Raw genomic sequence first — 19,598 nt, 5'->3', positions numbered from 1 at the left:
AGCGCGATCTCAAAAAAGTACCTAACAAGGCTATTAAATTACCCGAACTCACTAGTAGATGAGCTGTGATCAGATATCAACTACTTACGCCGACTAAGAAGATTTTCTACGTCGGATCTACCCAATAAAAGTCAAAAAAAGTGAATCGTAATCGTTAACTCACTGATATTAAACATTTATAGCCAAGGATTTATTTATTATTAATTGTAATTCAGTCTCTAGCGGTATTTACTACTGAGTGTCTTGTACATGTCTACATAAAATAATAAAAAATAAAATTATTCTACAGCTGGCTTGTGATTTCGTTCTAATATAACATAGAAAGTAAATTTATTATTGAAATTTCACAGCAAATTAACCAAACTCCATGTTTGAATATGTAAGTCGCCATTGAATCAGTTGGTTAACGAGCACTGACTCTGAGCTTCAATTTTGGCAGGGCTCGAGTTCAACCCTTGACACTTGATACTTACTTGTTCTCTCAAAATATTATTTACGAATAATTAAATACAAGAAATAATTGTAAGACCACTGCTAATTGGTATATGGCAATACTCGACACAGCTGTATGGTCTGCCAAAATTCAATTAATTAAAATAATACAAAAAAGAGGAATTTGTTTTGTTTTGAAACCTCTATCTGCATAAAAAATTAAATTTCCAAATTATATCTTTTTAAATTCTATCTTAACAAAAAGTAATATTCATACATATTTATTTAGTTAAAAGTGAAAAAAATTTTAGAAAATAAAAAATTAAATTTCTAACTAATATCTTGAATTATATTTGGTAGTACGATATTCCTTATATGTTTTTTAAATTGATTTTTAACAACAGCTTTGACGAATGAAACTAGATCCTTAATATAAACTATCGTTTTCAATAGAGTGGTGTCTTGAATAGTAGTAAACTACAACAATAAAATTTTAATTATTTATTAATTAATTGGATTGAATATTGATTAATTCAATTTATTGGAAACAGCCGTATCGAGTACTGGTTGTTATATTTTTAATAAAAATAATAATTTCTTGATATCGAAAATATATTTAACAACTTTAAATACAGCATTTATCTCATTTCATAAATTTTATATATATTTTCCTTACTTATATTTTCATGAAATTACCCACTACTTGTGTGCATCTGTATACATTTTCCCTTGCAACACATCATTACTGAAAATTTCCGATATAACACAGATTGGAAGTAAAGTCGTTACGTGATGGTCACATTAACACAAACAAGGAGCGTCTTACTATCGAATGGTTGCAACAGTCTGTATCGGAAATACGCAAACAACTCATCGAATTGCAACAGATTGCCACAAAAGCTACAAAGGATGTCAATTTTCATACACAGAATTTCGAGGATTTGGCAACTGTTCGTAATGACTTTCAACAACTTAAACTGGAAGTAGTCTCCCTACAGGAGCGCCAACAACAGAGTGAAGTTTATGTGCAGGAACTACGCGAAGAAATAATGCAGCAGGAAGAGGATTATAAACGTCTACTGCATAATCTCAAAGGATTACAACAAACCGATGTAAATGCACAAACTGCAGTGCAGTACAAAGGAGAACAGAGCGAGGATGTTAAGGTAAGCGGTATTCAATTCATTAATAAGAGAAATGTTACGCATGCCTTATATAAATGCCATTTTCATTTTATTAATGGAATACGTTGGCAGTAAAATGTGTTGTTTAAAAGTAAATTATAAATTGATTAAATAAAACAATCTCATTTAATTTTATTTTCCATTTTGTTTTGAAAACTTTTCATTGCAATAATAAATGAAAGTTTCCTTCTTGCTCAAAAGATTTATAGATTTTATGCTTTAAATTGTATGAACATAAACCTAGAATAGTTAATTCCACAAACATTCCATTATTCAAATGAATTTTTTTCCCAAACTTTTGCTACTTCGACAATTATTAATGAACTTCGTTGAACTGACTTGACATACAATTTGCATAACAAATTTTTATAGCAAACATTTTATAAATATTATCGCCAAAAACGTATTTTCAACAACAACAAACACAATTACTACAAATTGCAATAGCACAGATACATATCCGGCCTTCCGTCAATAAACTGTCAAAATAGCAATCGAAATCGTTGGAAAGTTCTACTCCAGCACATCCAACCGATTATTCTGACGCTGCTCATTAGCTTGACTGTTCGTCTGGCTGTTGTTATTCCCATTTTTCTACTCAAAGTCAAATTGTTATCAATTTTGTTATCTGAAAGCTCCTATAAATTCCTACAAGCGTTTCCAATCTAAATATTATTTAAAAACGCAAAAAGGCACTGTCATTCTTACACAAATACAAATAAAACTCAGTATTCAGTTTTATCCGAAACAATCGCAATTTCAGGCTCAGCTCTTCTTCCCGAAATTTCCATTTCTGTACTTTTTTTATATGGTAAATATTTTCGTATTTATTTATTTGGTATGCTAAAGAAAAATACTTCGTGGATATGTTGATCGAATGATGAATATATGGAATAAATTGCCTGTTTAGCTTAGAGGTATTGTTGTCGACCATCAGCAATATTTTCAACTTTTATTGATTGTAAATTTGCTTTTCACTTCACGTCCAACAATGGTGAATGCCAAAGAGTGAATTTTAAAAAATATAAAAATATTTTGAATTATTACAAATAAACAAGTCCATGAGTTGAAATAAAAAGGAATGGAAATAATATTTCATAAAATAAATAAAAAGGGCTTTAATATAAAATTCATTTAAAAAATCTACATGGATTTCAGACATATTAAATTAAATTCATAAATTGTCTTGTAAACGTTTTTTTAACTGAAGTACTTTAAATAGTTTAAATCTTACTAATAATCGATTACTTTGTTACTATAATGTTTCTATAATAGTTCTGATCACCAGATACTTCTTCACCTTCCATAATTAGAGAATGTTTACCGTTTTATACCCTCACTCCATTACAAGAAACTCCAGTAACGAAGAGTACATTTATCTTTTGAATTTATTTAGTTTCGGATTACCGATGGTAATCCAAGAAAATAGATGGTCTAGACACTGCTGTTTCGATGATAAGGATTGAGAAGTGATTGTTTGATGAGGTGCAGGCTTATGGAATTTCTTGGTTATAAGACTGCAACTCCAACTTAGCCTAAGCTAACTGCTTTGACAACTTATTCCTACAGGTAGCTAAATTCAAGCAATCATAGAAAAAAAATATGTTCTTTTTTATTTTTCCTATCATTTTTACAATAAATGTTAAAGGACATACTTATCAGTTTTGATTATCTTTCTGTCATAATTATCATAAATAATTTATAGTAAATCGCTATCATAATTAGCGCATATTTATCGTTTTAATAGCAAATTTTTAACAAGATACCCCGATTGGATGCATCTAAATAAATTTATATAGTTTAACAGATTCTTCACTTCAACCATCGAATATTTACCAACATACTGTCAAAAAAGTACTTCCTTAAAAGTCTGTCATAAAAGTTTGTCAGTGAAAAAATCGTGAGAACCCTTTTTGTCTCAGTTTCCACAAATTTGGCAATAAATGTTAAAAGTAATCTGCAGTTTTTTTAAATGGATTACTATAGGGGAGTAAAGAGTACTAATAGTGGAAAGCACTGCAGTTAACCTGGTAATATTAATACTGTCCTAATAATATGTATCCAGAGACTATACCTATTAGACTAACACGAATTTAGTCAGCATTTATTATATGTTTTTACTGACTTTTACTTATTATTAACCAACTTAAGAAAGAGATGGTAGATACCCTTGTTAATAATCTCTAGAGGAATACAAACCAACACTTTGATTGACGAGGTTCATTTTAAAAGTGTAAAATTGAAAATTCTTAAGTCAATGAAAATGACAGCAGTAGACCTATCACACGCTATATAGTCTGCAATTAAACGATATGCTGTTTCAATCGATAGATCTTTCACAGAAACTGAAGCCTTATTTAATAATAGATAAAAATAAATATATGTAATTGAGGAGAATATTCATGCGGACTATTACACTATTACTGACAAATGATTTCCTACATAATTATATAGAAAACATTATAGTTTACAATCAAATTAGTAAAGTTTTGCTATTGCATTATACGGCGTTTACATTGGCCGAAAATGGCTCATTTTGGTCAAAAATCGAAAATGAGTATCGAATGGCTCATTCTTGCATATAAAATTTCAAGCACAAAAATGAGCAATTTTCTCACATTCTGTATGAATGACGTTCGAATGCATTTCACATACGTTCCAAATGCAAAGGAATCCATTGAACATACCCTAAATGAAAGCTCTTCATGGCATTTTGACAGTTTGAAAAAGCTGTTTTTAACATATTTACAAAAAAAGGTAAACAAATGTTTGGTGGTTGCATTTTCTTGAAAACGATGCACTGCTTTTTAGAACTTTTATTTCCCAAAAAGTAATTAATCGAAGTTAAAAATATGTTTTAAGTTTCTAATGTAAGGTTTGAAGGCATATTTAACCTTCATGCAACATTTTTTTGGCACGGGCCAAAAATCAAATCAACATGCAAGTTGAAAAATCAGCTGTTGAAATGAGAACAAATGAAATAGAACGAATGTAAACACTTTCAAATGGCTCATTCAAAATGAGCCATTTTCGGCCAATGTAAACGCCATATTAACAAATAATTCATTTTTAATTAATTGATTTTTTTAGTTCTTTTCGTCGTTTCCATTGGCATAAGCTGATTAATGCTTGTGAAAAATCTTGTTTATTAACATTTTACATGTAAAACATGTAATAAATATTTAAAATTTTGGTAAAATGGAGTTGGCGGAACTTTATTTTTAAGGGTTGCATTATATATTTTTTGCCTCAAATCAGTTGATTTATTTATAATGAGTATAATAGTTTTTTGTACTGTAAATTATCTTCATTAGTGGCGTTAACAAGCAAAACTGCTTAAATGAAACAGGTGGAAACATGGTGTAAGAATGATAATTGAGGAACACATATGAGCGTGAATAAACTTGACTTATTGCAAGTTTTTAAATAAGGATTTTTGTAAGAAACAGTAGTCTGAACTAATTAAACTAATTTATTTTGGAATTTTCTTGAAGGTAATTTCAAATAAATAAAGCATTCTCTTAATTTCAATTATTTATTTAAGAATAATTAAATTATCTCTTTATTTGGAATTATTTACACTAATTACTAAATGAATTAATTAAACAAATTAATTATATGAATAAATTGAATGAATAAAATCAAATAAACAAAAGCAAATGTTTTTAAGATTTTTAAATATTTAACAAACATTTATTGAAGTTTTCAAAGTATTTTCAGAGCAGTGATAATCGCTCTTAGTAGGTGTTTACAATCCTGACGTGTGTGTGAGGACTTTTTCAAGCAACAAATGCCCTAACAACTTGTTTACTAAGGCAGCTTCACTGGTTTTTATCCAATGATTTTATGCTTCAGATCTTCCTTAAAGTGATTTTAAAATGAGAAAAACATTTAAGTATGTACTTTATGTTCGCAATCTAAAGGACCGCACTTCAGTCGAGCTCCACAAGTTGGTTGCCGGTTTTAAAGTCTCAAAATGGGCAAAAATGCTTAATGCACAGCCAAATACAAAATTGTTGAAATGCTTTTACCAAAAGGAGTCCTTCTGTTTTAGTTTAAATATTTTGCATAATGAATGCGATGATTGCAGTAGGAATGTGTATCATTCCTCGAGTGAAAAGTGATTTTTAAAAACAGGAAATTCAATTTTAATATAGTTCTTATATATTCTTTTTTTACTTTCGAAAAATAAAAGGAATTTAATGGTAATAGACTCTTATGTGACATACAACCTATATTATTTTCGCTTTAGTGGACTTTTGGTATGCAATCCCGCCACTTTAACTTGATCTATGTGGTATAATAAAATTTTTTAGGGATAAAAAATTGCTTTTTTGAAATGCTACAATGTCCATGTTTAATACTAGTGTTGATTTTTAATAGAAACTACATGAAATTCTGAAATTTTTGGTTACTTATAGACCTACTAATAGACCTACTACTTCGTTATAAGATTGCATTTTTTTGATTTGTGTTGATTTGGCTTTAACTAGTCGGTCCGAGACGTTTCTCAGCAAATATATATGTATATATATATACATACGGCTCTATTCTGTGCACTTGACAGATTTGTCAAATTATTTAATAAAATTTTTGATTTTTATAAAGCTGAAAGCTTTTTGGTATTCTGGACACATCTTGACAAATTTCAAAGCTCAAGTACCTAGTGTTTCTCACAACACTATGGTGTAAACTGTTTTGTATAGAAAACTGTTCGTAATTGTTCGTAACTGTTCGTAAAAAATGCTTGTAAAGAGCACATATTTTAAGTTGCCAAGTAAAGAGCGTACATTTTAGTTAAGAATATTTGTCATGCATGCAAAAAATAAAAAATGCTTAAAAAGAGCATATTTTTAAAGTTGTCAACAGAATTTGTAGTATTGACAACTAACAAGGAAAAGAGCTTTTTATTTATGTCACAGAATACCAAAACCTTTACAGCAGTCAATTTTGACAAATGTCAATGTTTGACAAGTTTATAAAGTGCACAGAATAGGTCCGATAGTTTCGTTTTGTTTAAGTACGTCAAAAAGTAATAGTAATTCTTCAAGCATTCAAGCTCTACATTCCCTAGTACCTAGATACGCTTAAGATAAATACTCGAGCACAAGCCATCTAGGTAATAATATGTTTGAATCTTCGAAATGTCTGAATAGTATTTGAATCTAAATACATTACATATTGAACTGAATTTCATATTAAGAGTAGTCTCTCCAAAACTGTACAGGACATTATCACCTATAGATTTATAGGTATAAACAATATAAAAGCATATATATATAATATATGTATATAGTACTCTTTGTACAAATCCCATACGTGATAAAAATATTCTAAATTTTTATTGTGATGAAGTAAAAAGCACACTACATAGTGCTTGGTCATTTTTAAGTATCTAGATACGCTTAAAGCATAAGGATTCTAGAAGATAATGGTCTGATTTTCGAAATGACCAAGTCTCTAGCATACATACATTATATATTGAACTCTATTTTATATTGAGAGTAGTTTTTTTAATATTGTACAGCATATTATCACCGTTAGATATCACCTATAGATTTATATATACAATAAAAAAGTATATATATACTACTCCTCGTACAAATCCCATACGTGATAAAAAGATACCAAAATTTTTATTGTGATAATATAAAAAATGAAAAAATAAAATCACTTTTAATTCTTTTAATAAAATATCAGCTTGTGCAGCTGTTTCCTTTATTAAACGATAATTTAACTTAAGAAATGCATAAGTATTAAATTTTTATTGTCCAGAAGCGGCAATAATGTATATCGTGCAACGCAAGAACCAAGCAATATAACTGCTGCTGCAGTCATATTGAATTGAAGCCAACGGATGAAGCCTGGCAGATGATATTGAAATCTTGATGATTATATACGCGTACTCCGAATTCGACACACATTTCGTGTCTTTCTATTTGCTTTTCTGTGGTTCCAAAGCAATTTATCTGTTCGATATACAACACAAAAAGTGTAGCAACGGAAGCAGTCAAAACAAAAACCATCAGCAGCAGCAACATCAGCAACAACAACAACGAGAATGAGTCTAAAGGACAGATGTTTGATGTACTTTTTGGTTAAATTTTACAGAAAATATTTTTTTATCCTTTCTTGGAATGATTTTGATGCTGTTGTTGCTGCTGCTACCTCTGCTGCTGCCTCTGCTGCTACCTCTGCTGCTGCCTCTGCTCTTACTACTTAGTGTTGTTATTGTTGTTGATGATATTTAAGCTGCTTTGAAAGTATCTTCAATAAAAGGTGCAGAAATATTTTTATGTGAGGTCGAGAAAGGCAAAAGGTTTTAAATTTCTGAATGTATCTTAAGAAAAGAAATTTCAAGCTGAAATAAAACAAACAAAAAAATCGAAACGCAGGTGATATTAAGTAGCTGATAAGAGTAATTGTTATACCCATCTTTGATGTGTTATAAATGAAAAAAATTTATATAAACAAAAAGAATTTTGAATAAAAATAGAATATATTTTTATTTAAGAAATAAATACACAATTCATCGCATATGTTCAGAATTAAAACAGCGTTATTGAAGAGATAAAAATTTATCTTATAGCATTATTGATTGCTGAATGTGGAGTCAATATAGATCTACTCTAGAATAGAACATCATCAGAGTAAAGTCTGTTTTCTTTTTTAGGATTTAACTTTTATTTTGTACATTGTATTTTATATATCTTTATACGTATTTCGGTATACGTATTCGCTTCTTCCTTCATCAGAAGAATTCCTAATCTTTAGAGTAATCTAGGATTCTTATAATAGTATTAGTAGACATTTATATTTTTCATAAATACATACATCAAATTCCACTTTATTTGTCAAGTCATAAAAAACAGCTGTTGATTTTAGGATATTTATTCTAGTCGGATAAAATATCTAGAGTGTTATAAATTAATCTTAAGTGGTATACATTTCGCTCGAGATTTCACTAATTGAAAATGAAAATAACACTAAAAGTGAATCTCGATTGAAATTACTTTAACAGTATGTCCAAGCTGGTATTTATTTATTTATTCATTTAAACAAATTAAACAGACTCTGGTTTTTAAGCCAAGTGTTCAAATTTAATATATAGAGTAACAAATAAATTTAAATATAATTTTAAAAATATTTTCACAGACCTGAAATCCTATAAAATATAGTCCAGTGGCAACAAATCGCATAGTCATGGCAAAATTACACGTCCTGGAAACTAGTCAAAGTATTCAACGGCGAGAAAATACCGTTTTGTTAAAACATTATATAGTCCAGATCCTTCTTTTCAATATTAAGCCGAAAAATGTTAAATATATATAGCGATAGAAATTGACGTTTTATGGTCATAATATGGTCATAAACCATTGGACGCTTTGGTTTTCCAACAGCTACTTGTAGATTTTTTGTGTCAGATGCGATAACTTTTGTTTTTTACATATTCATCGAGACATAAATTAGCTTTATTATTGAAAAAAATTGGATACCATGGTCATCATTCAAACGTTGTTGCTTGAGGACCTAGTTAGAGTATGCTCTATGTATGGTGTGAGTATCAAGTTTCAATTTCTCTGTTAGCAGAATTTTATAAGAATGAAGATAAAAATCTAAATACAGAATAGACTGTAAATTCGACTGAAATGCAGTCCACTTTATTTAATGGATGGAGTTGAATTCTAACACTCGCAACAACAATATTTTCTGTCGGTCTTCCTTTTCGATTATATGTAAGCCTTAGCTTATGTGTTACAGAACTAAAATCTTCGTATTTCTTCTTAGTTTTGCTTATATTATACTTGAATCTGCGATTATGTCGAACGTTATGTATGATATTTTTAATAATGAATTAGTAAGTTTTACGATAAGTTTTTACAATATTATTACGTTCAGTGCTTGTTAAACGGTTAGTATTGTAAAATGGTAAACATAAGGATAAACATATAACGATTTGGATGACAGTTGTATTTAAAATAATGTGTCTCTGAAATAATATTTCTGTATCAGGATCACAAATTAGATAACATGTTAAATATATTAAAGTAACCAATACAAATATATTACTTAATTATAAGTAAGCAAAATAGTTTAAATCGGTAAGATGTAGACTTGACTGCTTTAGTAGCGGGATATTGGTTCCAAACCAAATAGGTAAAATTAAGCCCAAAGTAATTACGATATTTATACGTAGTTTAGAATTGTTTTAGTTGGGCATTTAGATGCATAATTGATCTTTTAGATCGCGGTGCATTCATAGCCTATTATTCAATAATAATAAATGGTTTAAATGAAATCCAAAAGTTTGTTGAAATCACTAACTTTAATTAAATAGATGTTTCGAAACTATATTCCATATTATCTATATGATCCAAAAGTTTTTGTACATAAATACTTTCACAAGAGACTTCTCTATAAGAGAGGTATCAAACAATAATGAATTTCAACAACAAACATTTTTATTTTATTTCGAATTTAATTTTTGGAATTTAATATTGCCAAATACATATCATCAGTGGTCTCGAAATTATTTTTTAAATTAAAATTTTCGTAAATATAACTGTTCATAAAAATTCTAGAAATAATGGAATAATTGATTTATGAAACATTTTCATTTAAATTAAATAAAAATTTTGGCAATGCATAGCTCGTTCTTTGTATATAAAATTAAATTTATTCAATTTAATTAAATTAATAATTGTATATTTTAAACAAATATTAATATTAAATTATAAAATTTCGCATTTAATTTAATTTTAATTTTATGTCTACTCATTTATTTGCATTTTTACTTAACATTATTTATATTAATAAATAATATGAAATAATTGTTATAAAAATACAAAAACTGTGATATGAAAATATATCAACTTATTTGCATATAAAATTAAAATTTTCTGAATAAAGTAAATTTCCATGTTCGATAGAAAAATTAAATAAAGCACATCAATCGCCTGTCAATTGCCTAAGGAAATGAAAGTTTCGATGAGATTAACCATGAATGACAACCTTTTTAAATAAAAAAGATATATATATATACAAATAGGTTTACCCAAGAGCAAGAACCAATTTAAGTTGACAAGTATTTATTTGTGCTAAAATTGCCAATTTAAATGCAAACAAATAAAAACTACAAAATGACAATCACATCCTGAAAGTTCAGTGAGTGATGTGATTTATATTCATCATCAAGCAAAAGGTGACAATACATACGAGTGTGTACTATATATAAAGAAATAAATTTATAAAATAATATTTTATTATATGTTTTTTATATTATATTTATTTTGTTAAAAAATTTTATATACAAAGTATGCATTTTTTCACTAACAACTGCAGGAAGTTGTACTGAAATATCACTGATGACTCAAATGAATGAAGTTATATTTCACGAATTACGAGAATGAAATATATTTGTGAGGGAATTTTATTAAATTTATAATGAATAATAAATAATTTTTTTATTTAAATATTTTGCATTTTATTTTATAGAAAAAGAATGTCGCTCCTTTACATTTCTTTTACAGAAAAACTGCATAAGTCGCAAGCGTTCTTTTTTAAAAAAATATAAGAAATATTTAAATGAGAAAATATACGAAAAAAATATTCAGAAACAATTCATATTGTGAATTGCTGTATAATATTGTAGTAAATTATTTAAATAAATTAATATTAAATATAAAATATTTCAAGCCAATTAAGTTAATGAAAAACTTAATATCAGGATAAAATGCATTCAATGGAGTGGTGTAGCAAGGATTGCTTCAAGGGAATAAGGCGTACTATGTATAAAATATTTTTTGTCGTAACGTCTTCTTACAGTGTATTATTTATAGATTTTGTTGTCAAAGAAGGGAATCTATCCACTTAACCCCGTCTACCCTACCTACACTGCTAGGTGATTTAATCGATATATGTCTCCTACAATAGAAGTTTTGGATATGCTTAAGTTTTGTGTTGAAATAATTTCATTGATATAATTTTTCTAATATCATTCATTCATTGATTAATTCTAAAAGAAAGTGAGGTTATTAGACAATTTTCTGATACCATGTAATCTATATACTTAATACGGACAAAAAATTCAATGACATTCTTTAAAATTAATTTTTTCATTAAAATTTAATCATAAGTCCAAGTTGAATATAAAATATTAAATTGTTGGTATATAACTTGAAAACAACCTTATAAATAGTTACTGATACATAATGGGAATTAGACATACACAATTTGAATTATTTAAACTAATTGTTAAGAGTTTAACCACTTAAGTTTTAAATGCAATGAACTACACTTTCAAGACAAGTCCTAGCATATAAAAGATCTTGTTTAAAAAGCAGATTCTCAGAAACCTGATGGTTCTTCTATGGGGTTTTGAGATTATTTTAAAAAAATTTTTTTTGAGATAATTGTCGTTTGGACAGTAATTGAGGATAGTAAAGTTAATAGGTGTTCTATTTATAAAAAAAATATCCTTATATAAAGTTGTTTCTTATTATGGTTCTAAAAGTAAAAATTATGGCTCAGAAAGCAAAAATAATTTGTATAAAATAATGAAAAGTTCAATAAAAATTTTATTTCAGTATATTGTTTTAATCTTGTACCATTATATGCAAAAATACTATTTATCAAATGATTATTCACCTGACGACTCACAGTTCTAGAAACTTTTGAGGTAGTTTTCAATTACTTATTGGCACTTAGCTGGCAAAAACTCTGCTACACTTAAAGAATGTTCTTTCCCAAACCGTTGAGAGTTCCCTTTACATGAGATCCTTTATATAACCCCCCAAAAAATTACAGTGCTGTGAATCATTTGGCGACTATATTAAGCATACGTAAAATTTCATATCTTAAAAAATTTTTCACTTAATAAAACAAACGGGGTTGTACTGTGTTGCTTGCAGCACTACGCTGTTTAAACTATCCATCTCTCACGTCTATAATATAAATTTTAGGTCATGAGGATTGATAAACATGTGGTTGTAGCAATTAGAATTTACGGTTTTGGCACATCTTTTCTGTTTTTGATATGCTAAATATTATGAGTCAATCTAACACCAGACCAACAAAATAAATGCCACTCCATACATCCTTATAAATGACTTTTCTCCCAGTGGAGTTTGCTAACAAACCGTATACTAACTAATTCCATTCCATATATTTAATCCATAATGCCATTAATTACATTCATTTTTCATTTTTTAAATCAGAGCATCGAAATATATGCTAACTTTCAAAAAACTCTCAGTATAGTCAACAATTGTAATAATTATTCCATATTATTTTTCTTTGAAGGGCATAAAAATCCATTACTTATTCCATTAAAACTATATTCATAATCCATTTCAATATTATTTTAAGTAGAAGTTCATATTAACATAACACATTTCCTTAATTGTTGACATAAATATTTAATTATTTCTTTCTTTTCAGCTCAACACTGAATCCTTGGCAGATCACAAACGCCGTCATTGTCACTTCCAACGCCAAGAAATACATGAACTTCAATTGGCGCAACGTAGCATGCGGCGCAAGCTGAACGAACTGAAATACCACCGCATTGACGAACGCGTACGCAGCATCGAAATAGAGCAACATCGTCTTGCGGATGCCAATTTCAATTTGAGTCGCCAAATTGCCACGTTGGACAAATTGCATTTGTCGATGCTGGAACTGCTGGAGGACGTAGAAGGTCTACAAACTAAAATTGACAAGAATGTGCCCGAGCTACGGCATGAAATATCCAAATTAGAATTTACAAATGCACAACTAACATCCGAGCAGAATATGCTGCGTGAGGAAAGCAAAAATATGGCACGTTCCATACAAGCCATGGCAATGAGTGTAAGCACTTTACAGGATGAACGTGACGGCGTCCGGAAAATGGAAACAACTGTAACCAAACTCCAAGCACAAGTCGATCGTTCACAAAGTGTCCTACAGGATGTGCAACGAGCATTGACACATCACAGAAGAGCTGACAATAAGGTAAGCAAGATTGTGTCAAATAAAATGAAAGTTAATTAATTTAATTAGCAAAATGTTGACCTAATTTCATTTAAACTTTGATTCACTTTGTTATAACCAACAATTCTCACACAACTTAGGGAGAATATTGTTAGCACATAAGTTGCATTAATGCATTAGAAAACTTATTTTGATTACACAAAATGTTATATAACCGAGAGATACATTGTGACCGAAAAGTTTTCGGAAATTCTCATTTAAAATTCGCGCGCTGTATATTTTTCGATACTTTAAGTTTATGTAGTTTGGCAGCACTGTCCTTAATTACTATGCCAAAAATGAGCGCGATCTGTCAGACAGTTCGTTTACGGCAGCTGTTGAAACCAGTTCACCTCAGTAGTGCGTTGCGAAAAAAAACAATGGAAAAAAATATTGATCAAAGAGTTTGCATCAAATTTTGTGTTTCGAACGAATTTTCGTGTGCAGAATCGTTGCGAATGCTACAAAAGGCTTATGGGGAATCAGTTTTATCGAAAACTCAAGTTTATGAGTGGTACAAAGCCTTTCAGGACTGTCGTACGACCGTCGAAGACATGCCGCGTTCTGGACGACCTTCGACCTCTACCACCGACGAAAACATTGAAAAGGCAAAGGAAATCGTGTTCAAAAATCCTCATGTGAGTGTTAGAGAGATAGCACGAGAGCTAGGCATCGGTCGTGAGATGGCTCGTTTGATTTTGGTGGACAATTTGTGTATGCGACGTGTCAACGCTCGGCTTTTTCCGATTCACCTCAATTTGTTCCAAAAACACCATCGTGGACAGGTCTCGTTAGACATGCTTGATCGTGCCAATTCCGATCCAACTTTCATGGAACGCATCATAACGGGTGACGAGACATGGGTCTACGAGTACGACATGCAAACAAGCCAACAATCATCGGAATGGAGAGGAAAAGACGAGCCGAAACCGAAAAAACCACGCCAAAGTCGCTCGAAAATCAAGGCAATGCTGATTGTTTTCTTCGATATTCGTGGTGTGGTGCATCATGAATTCGTCCCTGAAGGACAAACAGTCAATAAAGACTATTTTTGACTGTTTAGACTTTGCGTGAAAATATCCGCCGTAAACGGCCTCAATTGTGGAAGGATAATTCATGGATTTTTCATGACGATAATGCTCCCTCGCACCGAGCCAACATTATCAACGATTTTAAGGCCAAAAATTCAATAAATACCATCGAACAGCCACCGTATTCACCTGATCTTGCACCGTGTGACTTTTTCCTGTTTCCCAAACTCAAATTACCACTCAGAGGAACGCGTTTTGAATCCATATAAGACGTAAAACAGAATTCGCAGAGGGAACTCAAAGCCATACCGGAAAGCGCCTATAAAAAATGTTTTGATGATTGGAAGAAACGTTGGCATTTGTGTATCGCTTCTAATGGAGCATATTTTGAAGGAGATAAAATAAATATTGATGAAGATTAAGAATTTTGCGTTTTATTTAAAATTTCCGGAAACTTTTCGGTCACAATGTACTATGCTCCAGCTGATGAAAACCAAACAAATTAAAAGATTTTATAAAAAAATTACATTAAAATATTTCACTGACAATAAACAATGACAACTATTTGTATTTTATAATTATCCAACAAAATCAAGACGCTTCATTTCCACAAAAATGCTATTTATAAGCACTTTTGTTATTGTGAAATGCTTGATTTTTTAACAAAATATATCTCTATAGTTCAAAAAACTAGTTCTAGGGATAGATAGCCGTAAAATAGTTCAAATAATTTCCAGAAATTCTGTGCATACAGTTATGACCTGTATATAAACTAAAAAACCCATTACAATTAATACAAGGGCTAAATATCTTGGAATGCAACTTTACTATACAACTATAATAAAGAGAAAAAATTAAAAAACAAAAAACAACAAAAAGATATTAATTGTTTCAAATAACAATTAATTTTCAAAAAAATTGCTTATTTACTAAACAATACTCATACCAATTCGAAGTTATGGCACTAAAATATAGACTAGTTAAAAATGCTTCGCACTATCTTGAATGCCGATTAATATGTGTATGTTATATAGAGACATCCATTGAGAGCTTAACATCGACACAGTAACCGAAGTAATTCAAATATGTAGCATAAGCCATAAATATCACTTAATAAGTGACTCATACCCACACTCTAACTTAGCCCCGATAGAAATTCTGGATAAAGATATTACACAGCTAAGAAGATTGACGCACAACAGACTTAAAGAGCTAACAAGTATACTTTTTTTTCATAAAGCCTAACAAAGAAGGGTGCATTGGTCCAGAAGGTCCTTTCATTGGTCCAGAGCTCTCCTGCGGGGTAACAAATAGCTTCACAAACAGCTTATTATGTGAACGGGAGAAACAACATCTACTTGAACACTGGAGAGCCCAAACAGGCATGCGACAGTCAAAAAGATTTATTGATTACATCAAAGTTGATGCTATCCTTGACCTTAGCAGAAACGATATTAAAATCTACACTGAACTTCTTACAGGACACTGTAGACTTAATTACCACATGAAGATTATAGGTGTGGTAGAAAGTGACTCCTGTCGACTCTGTCATGAGGAGAAGGAAACATCAGAACATGTTTTATGCAACGGCCCAGCGGTGGCGATTACCTATAATGCCTAACTTTACCAATTGTTTTTTTTATTCAATATGTGTAATATGTGTACTGATATCTATATATAGTATATATATAGTTCAAATAGTTCACATATACATATAGTTAAAATTTATTAATATAAATGCTAAATAAAGCTACTTCATAATTTAATAAGAGAAAAATATATATTTGGTCAAGCAGTTTGATTTTTCAATTCACAAATAAATTGGATGCTTTAAGTTATATTCCTTGATTCGAAATCAAGAATTTTAATTATAAACCAACATAGCTCAATAAATGCTACAATAATTTAAATTAATATTTTTATGTACGTAACATGAGTAGGGATCATTAAAATCTTATTTAATCTGAATATCGCTTAATATTTTTGTACTGAATATATAATATATCGGACATAATATGAGTAAGGTCTACTAAAATCTTCTTTAATTTCAATAGAACTCAAATAGCTTATTACTTTTTAAACTGAATATATAACTAATACATATTTTTAATACATCTTGAAGATATATATAAACTACATTAAATTCTTTCTTTGTATTTGAAAATAATAAAACTTGAGTACCAGTCAATGAACACTATTTTTACTGATTACATTTTTGAACTATGTCTTTTATAAATCTGAAGGATAGATGAGTTGCTCAACATCGTTTCATTTGCATTTTGAAATAATAATATTTGAATACTGACCACAGAAAGTATATGACATATTTCATTGTATCTAGAAATAGTAATATTTTATTGCCAATACCAGATAATAAGTTATAGTTTTACATATTTAAACTGATTGAACTGCTGTGACAAATATAAGTATTTCTAACTGCTTCCAATATATTTTCTGATATATCTAATAACTGATATAAAAATCTTTTATTATTTTGTTGAGAATATTTGTAATAATTAATAATTAATATTTTGATTGAAAATTAATTAATAGCTCAGTGATTATTAAAAGCTTCCATTTGATAATATCTTAATTTTATGTATATTTTTTTTTCTTATATTTTTAGCTTCAACAATATGGAATTGATTTCAATGATGAACTAGAAAACAACACTAATAGTGTTAACAATACCAACAATACGAATTTATCTCAAAATGCTGAAACATTGGTTGAAAAGTTAGAAAAGGTTGAGTTACAATACGAGTCCATCATAAATAAATTACCACAAGATTGCAGTGATGTTGCACAAAGTACTGAAGGTCTTTATTTGATTGCGCCTGCTGGTCAGCATCATCCATTAATGGCCCATTGCACAGCAGATGGCTGGACAACTGTACAACGACGTTATGATGGCAGTGCTGATTTTAATCGTTCGTGGGAAGATTATGCTGCCGGTTTTGGCACACCTGCTGGTGAATATTGGATTGGTAACGAGCAATTGCACCATTTGACCGTGAATAACTGCACCGAATTACGTATAATTATGCAAGATATTTACGACAATGTTTGGCAAGCACAATACAGTAACTTCTATATAGCTTCACGCGCTGATGGCTTCCGCCTGCACATTTCCGGCTATCGTGGCAATGCATCAGATGCTTTAGACTATCAGCAGGGTATGCAATTCTCAGCGATCGATGTAGATCGTGACATCTCACAAACGCACTGTGCTGCTAACTATGAGGGTGGATGGTGGTTCTCTCATTGTCAGCATGCAAATTTGAATGGACGCTACAATCTCGGTTTGACATGGTTCGATGCGTCGCGCAATGAATGGATTGCCGTCAAATCAAGTCAAATGCAAATAAAGCGTCAATCAGCAGCAGTTTGTGCTTATAGAAATGCTAAACGATATGCTGCAACTGCTTCTGATGTGACAAGTGCGACGACAATTATATCTAGCGAAGTACCGACAACCACAACAACAGCAACGTATTCATCCGGTGTACAAGTGTAGAATGCCTTTCAGAGCATTCATACAAATCATCATACCATGGAAAACCCAAACACATTAAAATTATAAAACTATAAACAATTACATACGCGTATCTTTGCTAGAGTTAGAACCACCATAGCCATGCCTGCTGTAGTTTGACGTGCAGAGCGTTCATATATTATTGCGTATGTGAGAAGTCAATAGATTTATGCGTTACGATAAGGCGTCATCCATGTGGAGATACTCATTACTATAAAATTTTGTAAATATTTTCAATATATAAAGGCAAGTTGTGAACATGCTTTCTATGTAAGTCCAGAGTTACTATTTAATTAAGTTGTATTTATATTAGAATTTCTGATATGTGTGTATTAATAGTGTATACTTAATAATAGTTAATATTGTGTATAGTTATATAATAAATTAAATTTTTTAAGGCTTATATATTAATATAGGTCTTTAATAATACTCGCAAAAATATTTAGAATGAAACTCATGTGGAAGATACTACGACTGTTATTATAGTAGGTTCTGCTTAAAAATTTTTAACAAATACCTATAAGAGGGATATTCCTCTATTAGAAGAACTTCTTACTGAGGCGGTCTTTTCTATTGATTAATATTTTTACCAAATTATCTACCCAAACACAACCATAATTGGTTCCCATCTTTGGTAAGATTGCAGTTTTTTATTATCAAATAAGACTACGTTATAATTTCGTAGTTTTTATGTGATGGTCATGTTTTTTAGGGAGAGTATCAAAATTTATAGAGTAGTGGCTCTGAGTTAAGTAGAGCACTGCCACCGTAGTAGATATTTTGTGCGATGACTAATATTAAATGAACAGAAGACATTTAACTATTTGAATGCAGGACAAAATATTTTTTACAGAAAATTTCTGAATATCGGAAATAAGACCTTCCAGCCCATCTGTCATCTTCACCAAAACTATAGTTAGAGAGTCACATATAGGACCTCTTGGTTCAACTCTCATTTTGACTAAAATTAAAGCCACGCAGCCACAAGTAACGGAACAAAAAGTCTAATTTTCCTCTTTTTATATAGCCTTTTCAAACAGACCCTACTTTTGAAATAAATATAGGCCATAATGAGACCTTTGATAATCTGTCAATAGTATTAATTTCTTCATAGAAACAGTGAACTTTAATTTTATATATATAATTGTAACTGAGAAATAATAATTGTTTCTATGAATCGAATTCGGATCATCTGTTCTATATCCTGTTTCAACTCAGATTAGAATTACGCTGTTTATGGTAATCGCAATTTTTATTTCCGGCTTATTGAAGCTCTTAGAGAATGAGTAGATATTAAAAATACTTAGTTGCACTTATATTCACAGATATAAGTAACCATTCATATGGTAGAAAAAATAGAGTATTACTTCTACTAAATATTATAGTCTATTAAAATAAATGCTT

General features: G+C 30.0%; 1 protein-coding gene across 1 annotated transcript in view; it reads left to right on the top strand.

Moving 5' to 3' along the window:
• Positions 1-18,516, top strand: part of LOC119679154 (protein scabrous) — a 47,889-nt gene extending 29,373 nt beyond the window's left edge. Inside the window, exons 2-4 of the mRNA XM_038091353.1 lie at positions 1,202-1,598; positions 13,056-13,610; positions 17,286-18,516. Of these exons, the coding sequence (XP_037947281.1) occupies positions 1,202-1,598; positions 13,056-13,610; positions 17,286-18,176 (1,843 nt within the window). The 3' untranslated portion in view covers positions 18,177-18,516. The remainder of the gene's footprint in view (positions 1-1,201; positions 1,599-13,055; positions 13,611-17,285) is intronic.
• Positions 18,517-19,598: the final 1,082 nt, after the last annotated feature.

Source organism: Teleopsis dalmanni, chromosome 2 (genome assembly GCF_002237135.1).
Source record: "Teleopsis dalmanni isolate 2A chromosome 2, ASM223713v2, whole genome shotgun sequence".
NCBI classification, from domain to species: domain Eukaryota; kingdom Metazoa; phylum Arthropoda; class Insecta; order Diptera; family Diopsidae; genus Teleopsis; species Teleopsis dalmanni.
Note: the sequence above shows the minus strand (reverse complement) of the source record. Positions and strands in the feature narration are given on the sequence as shown.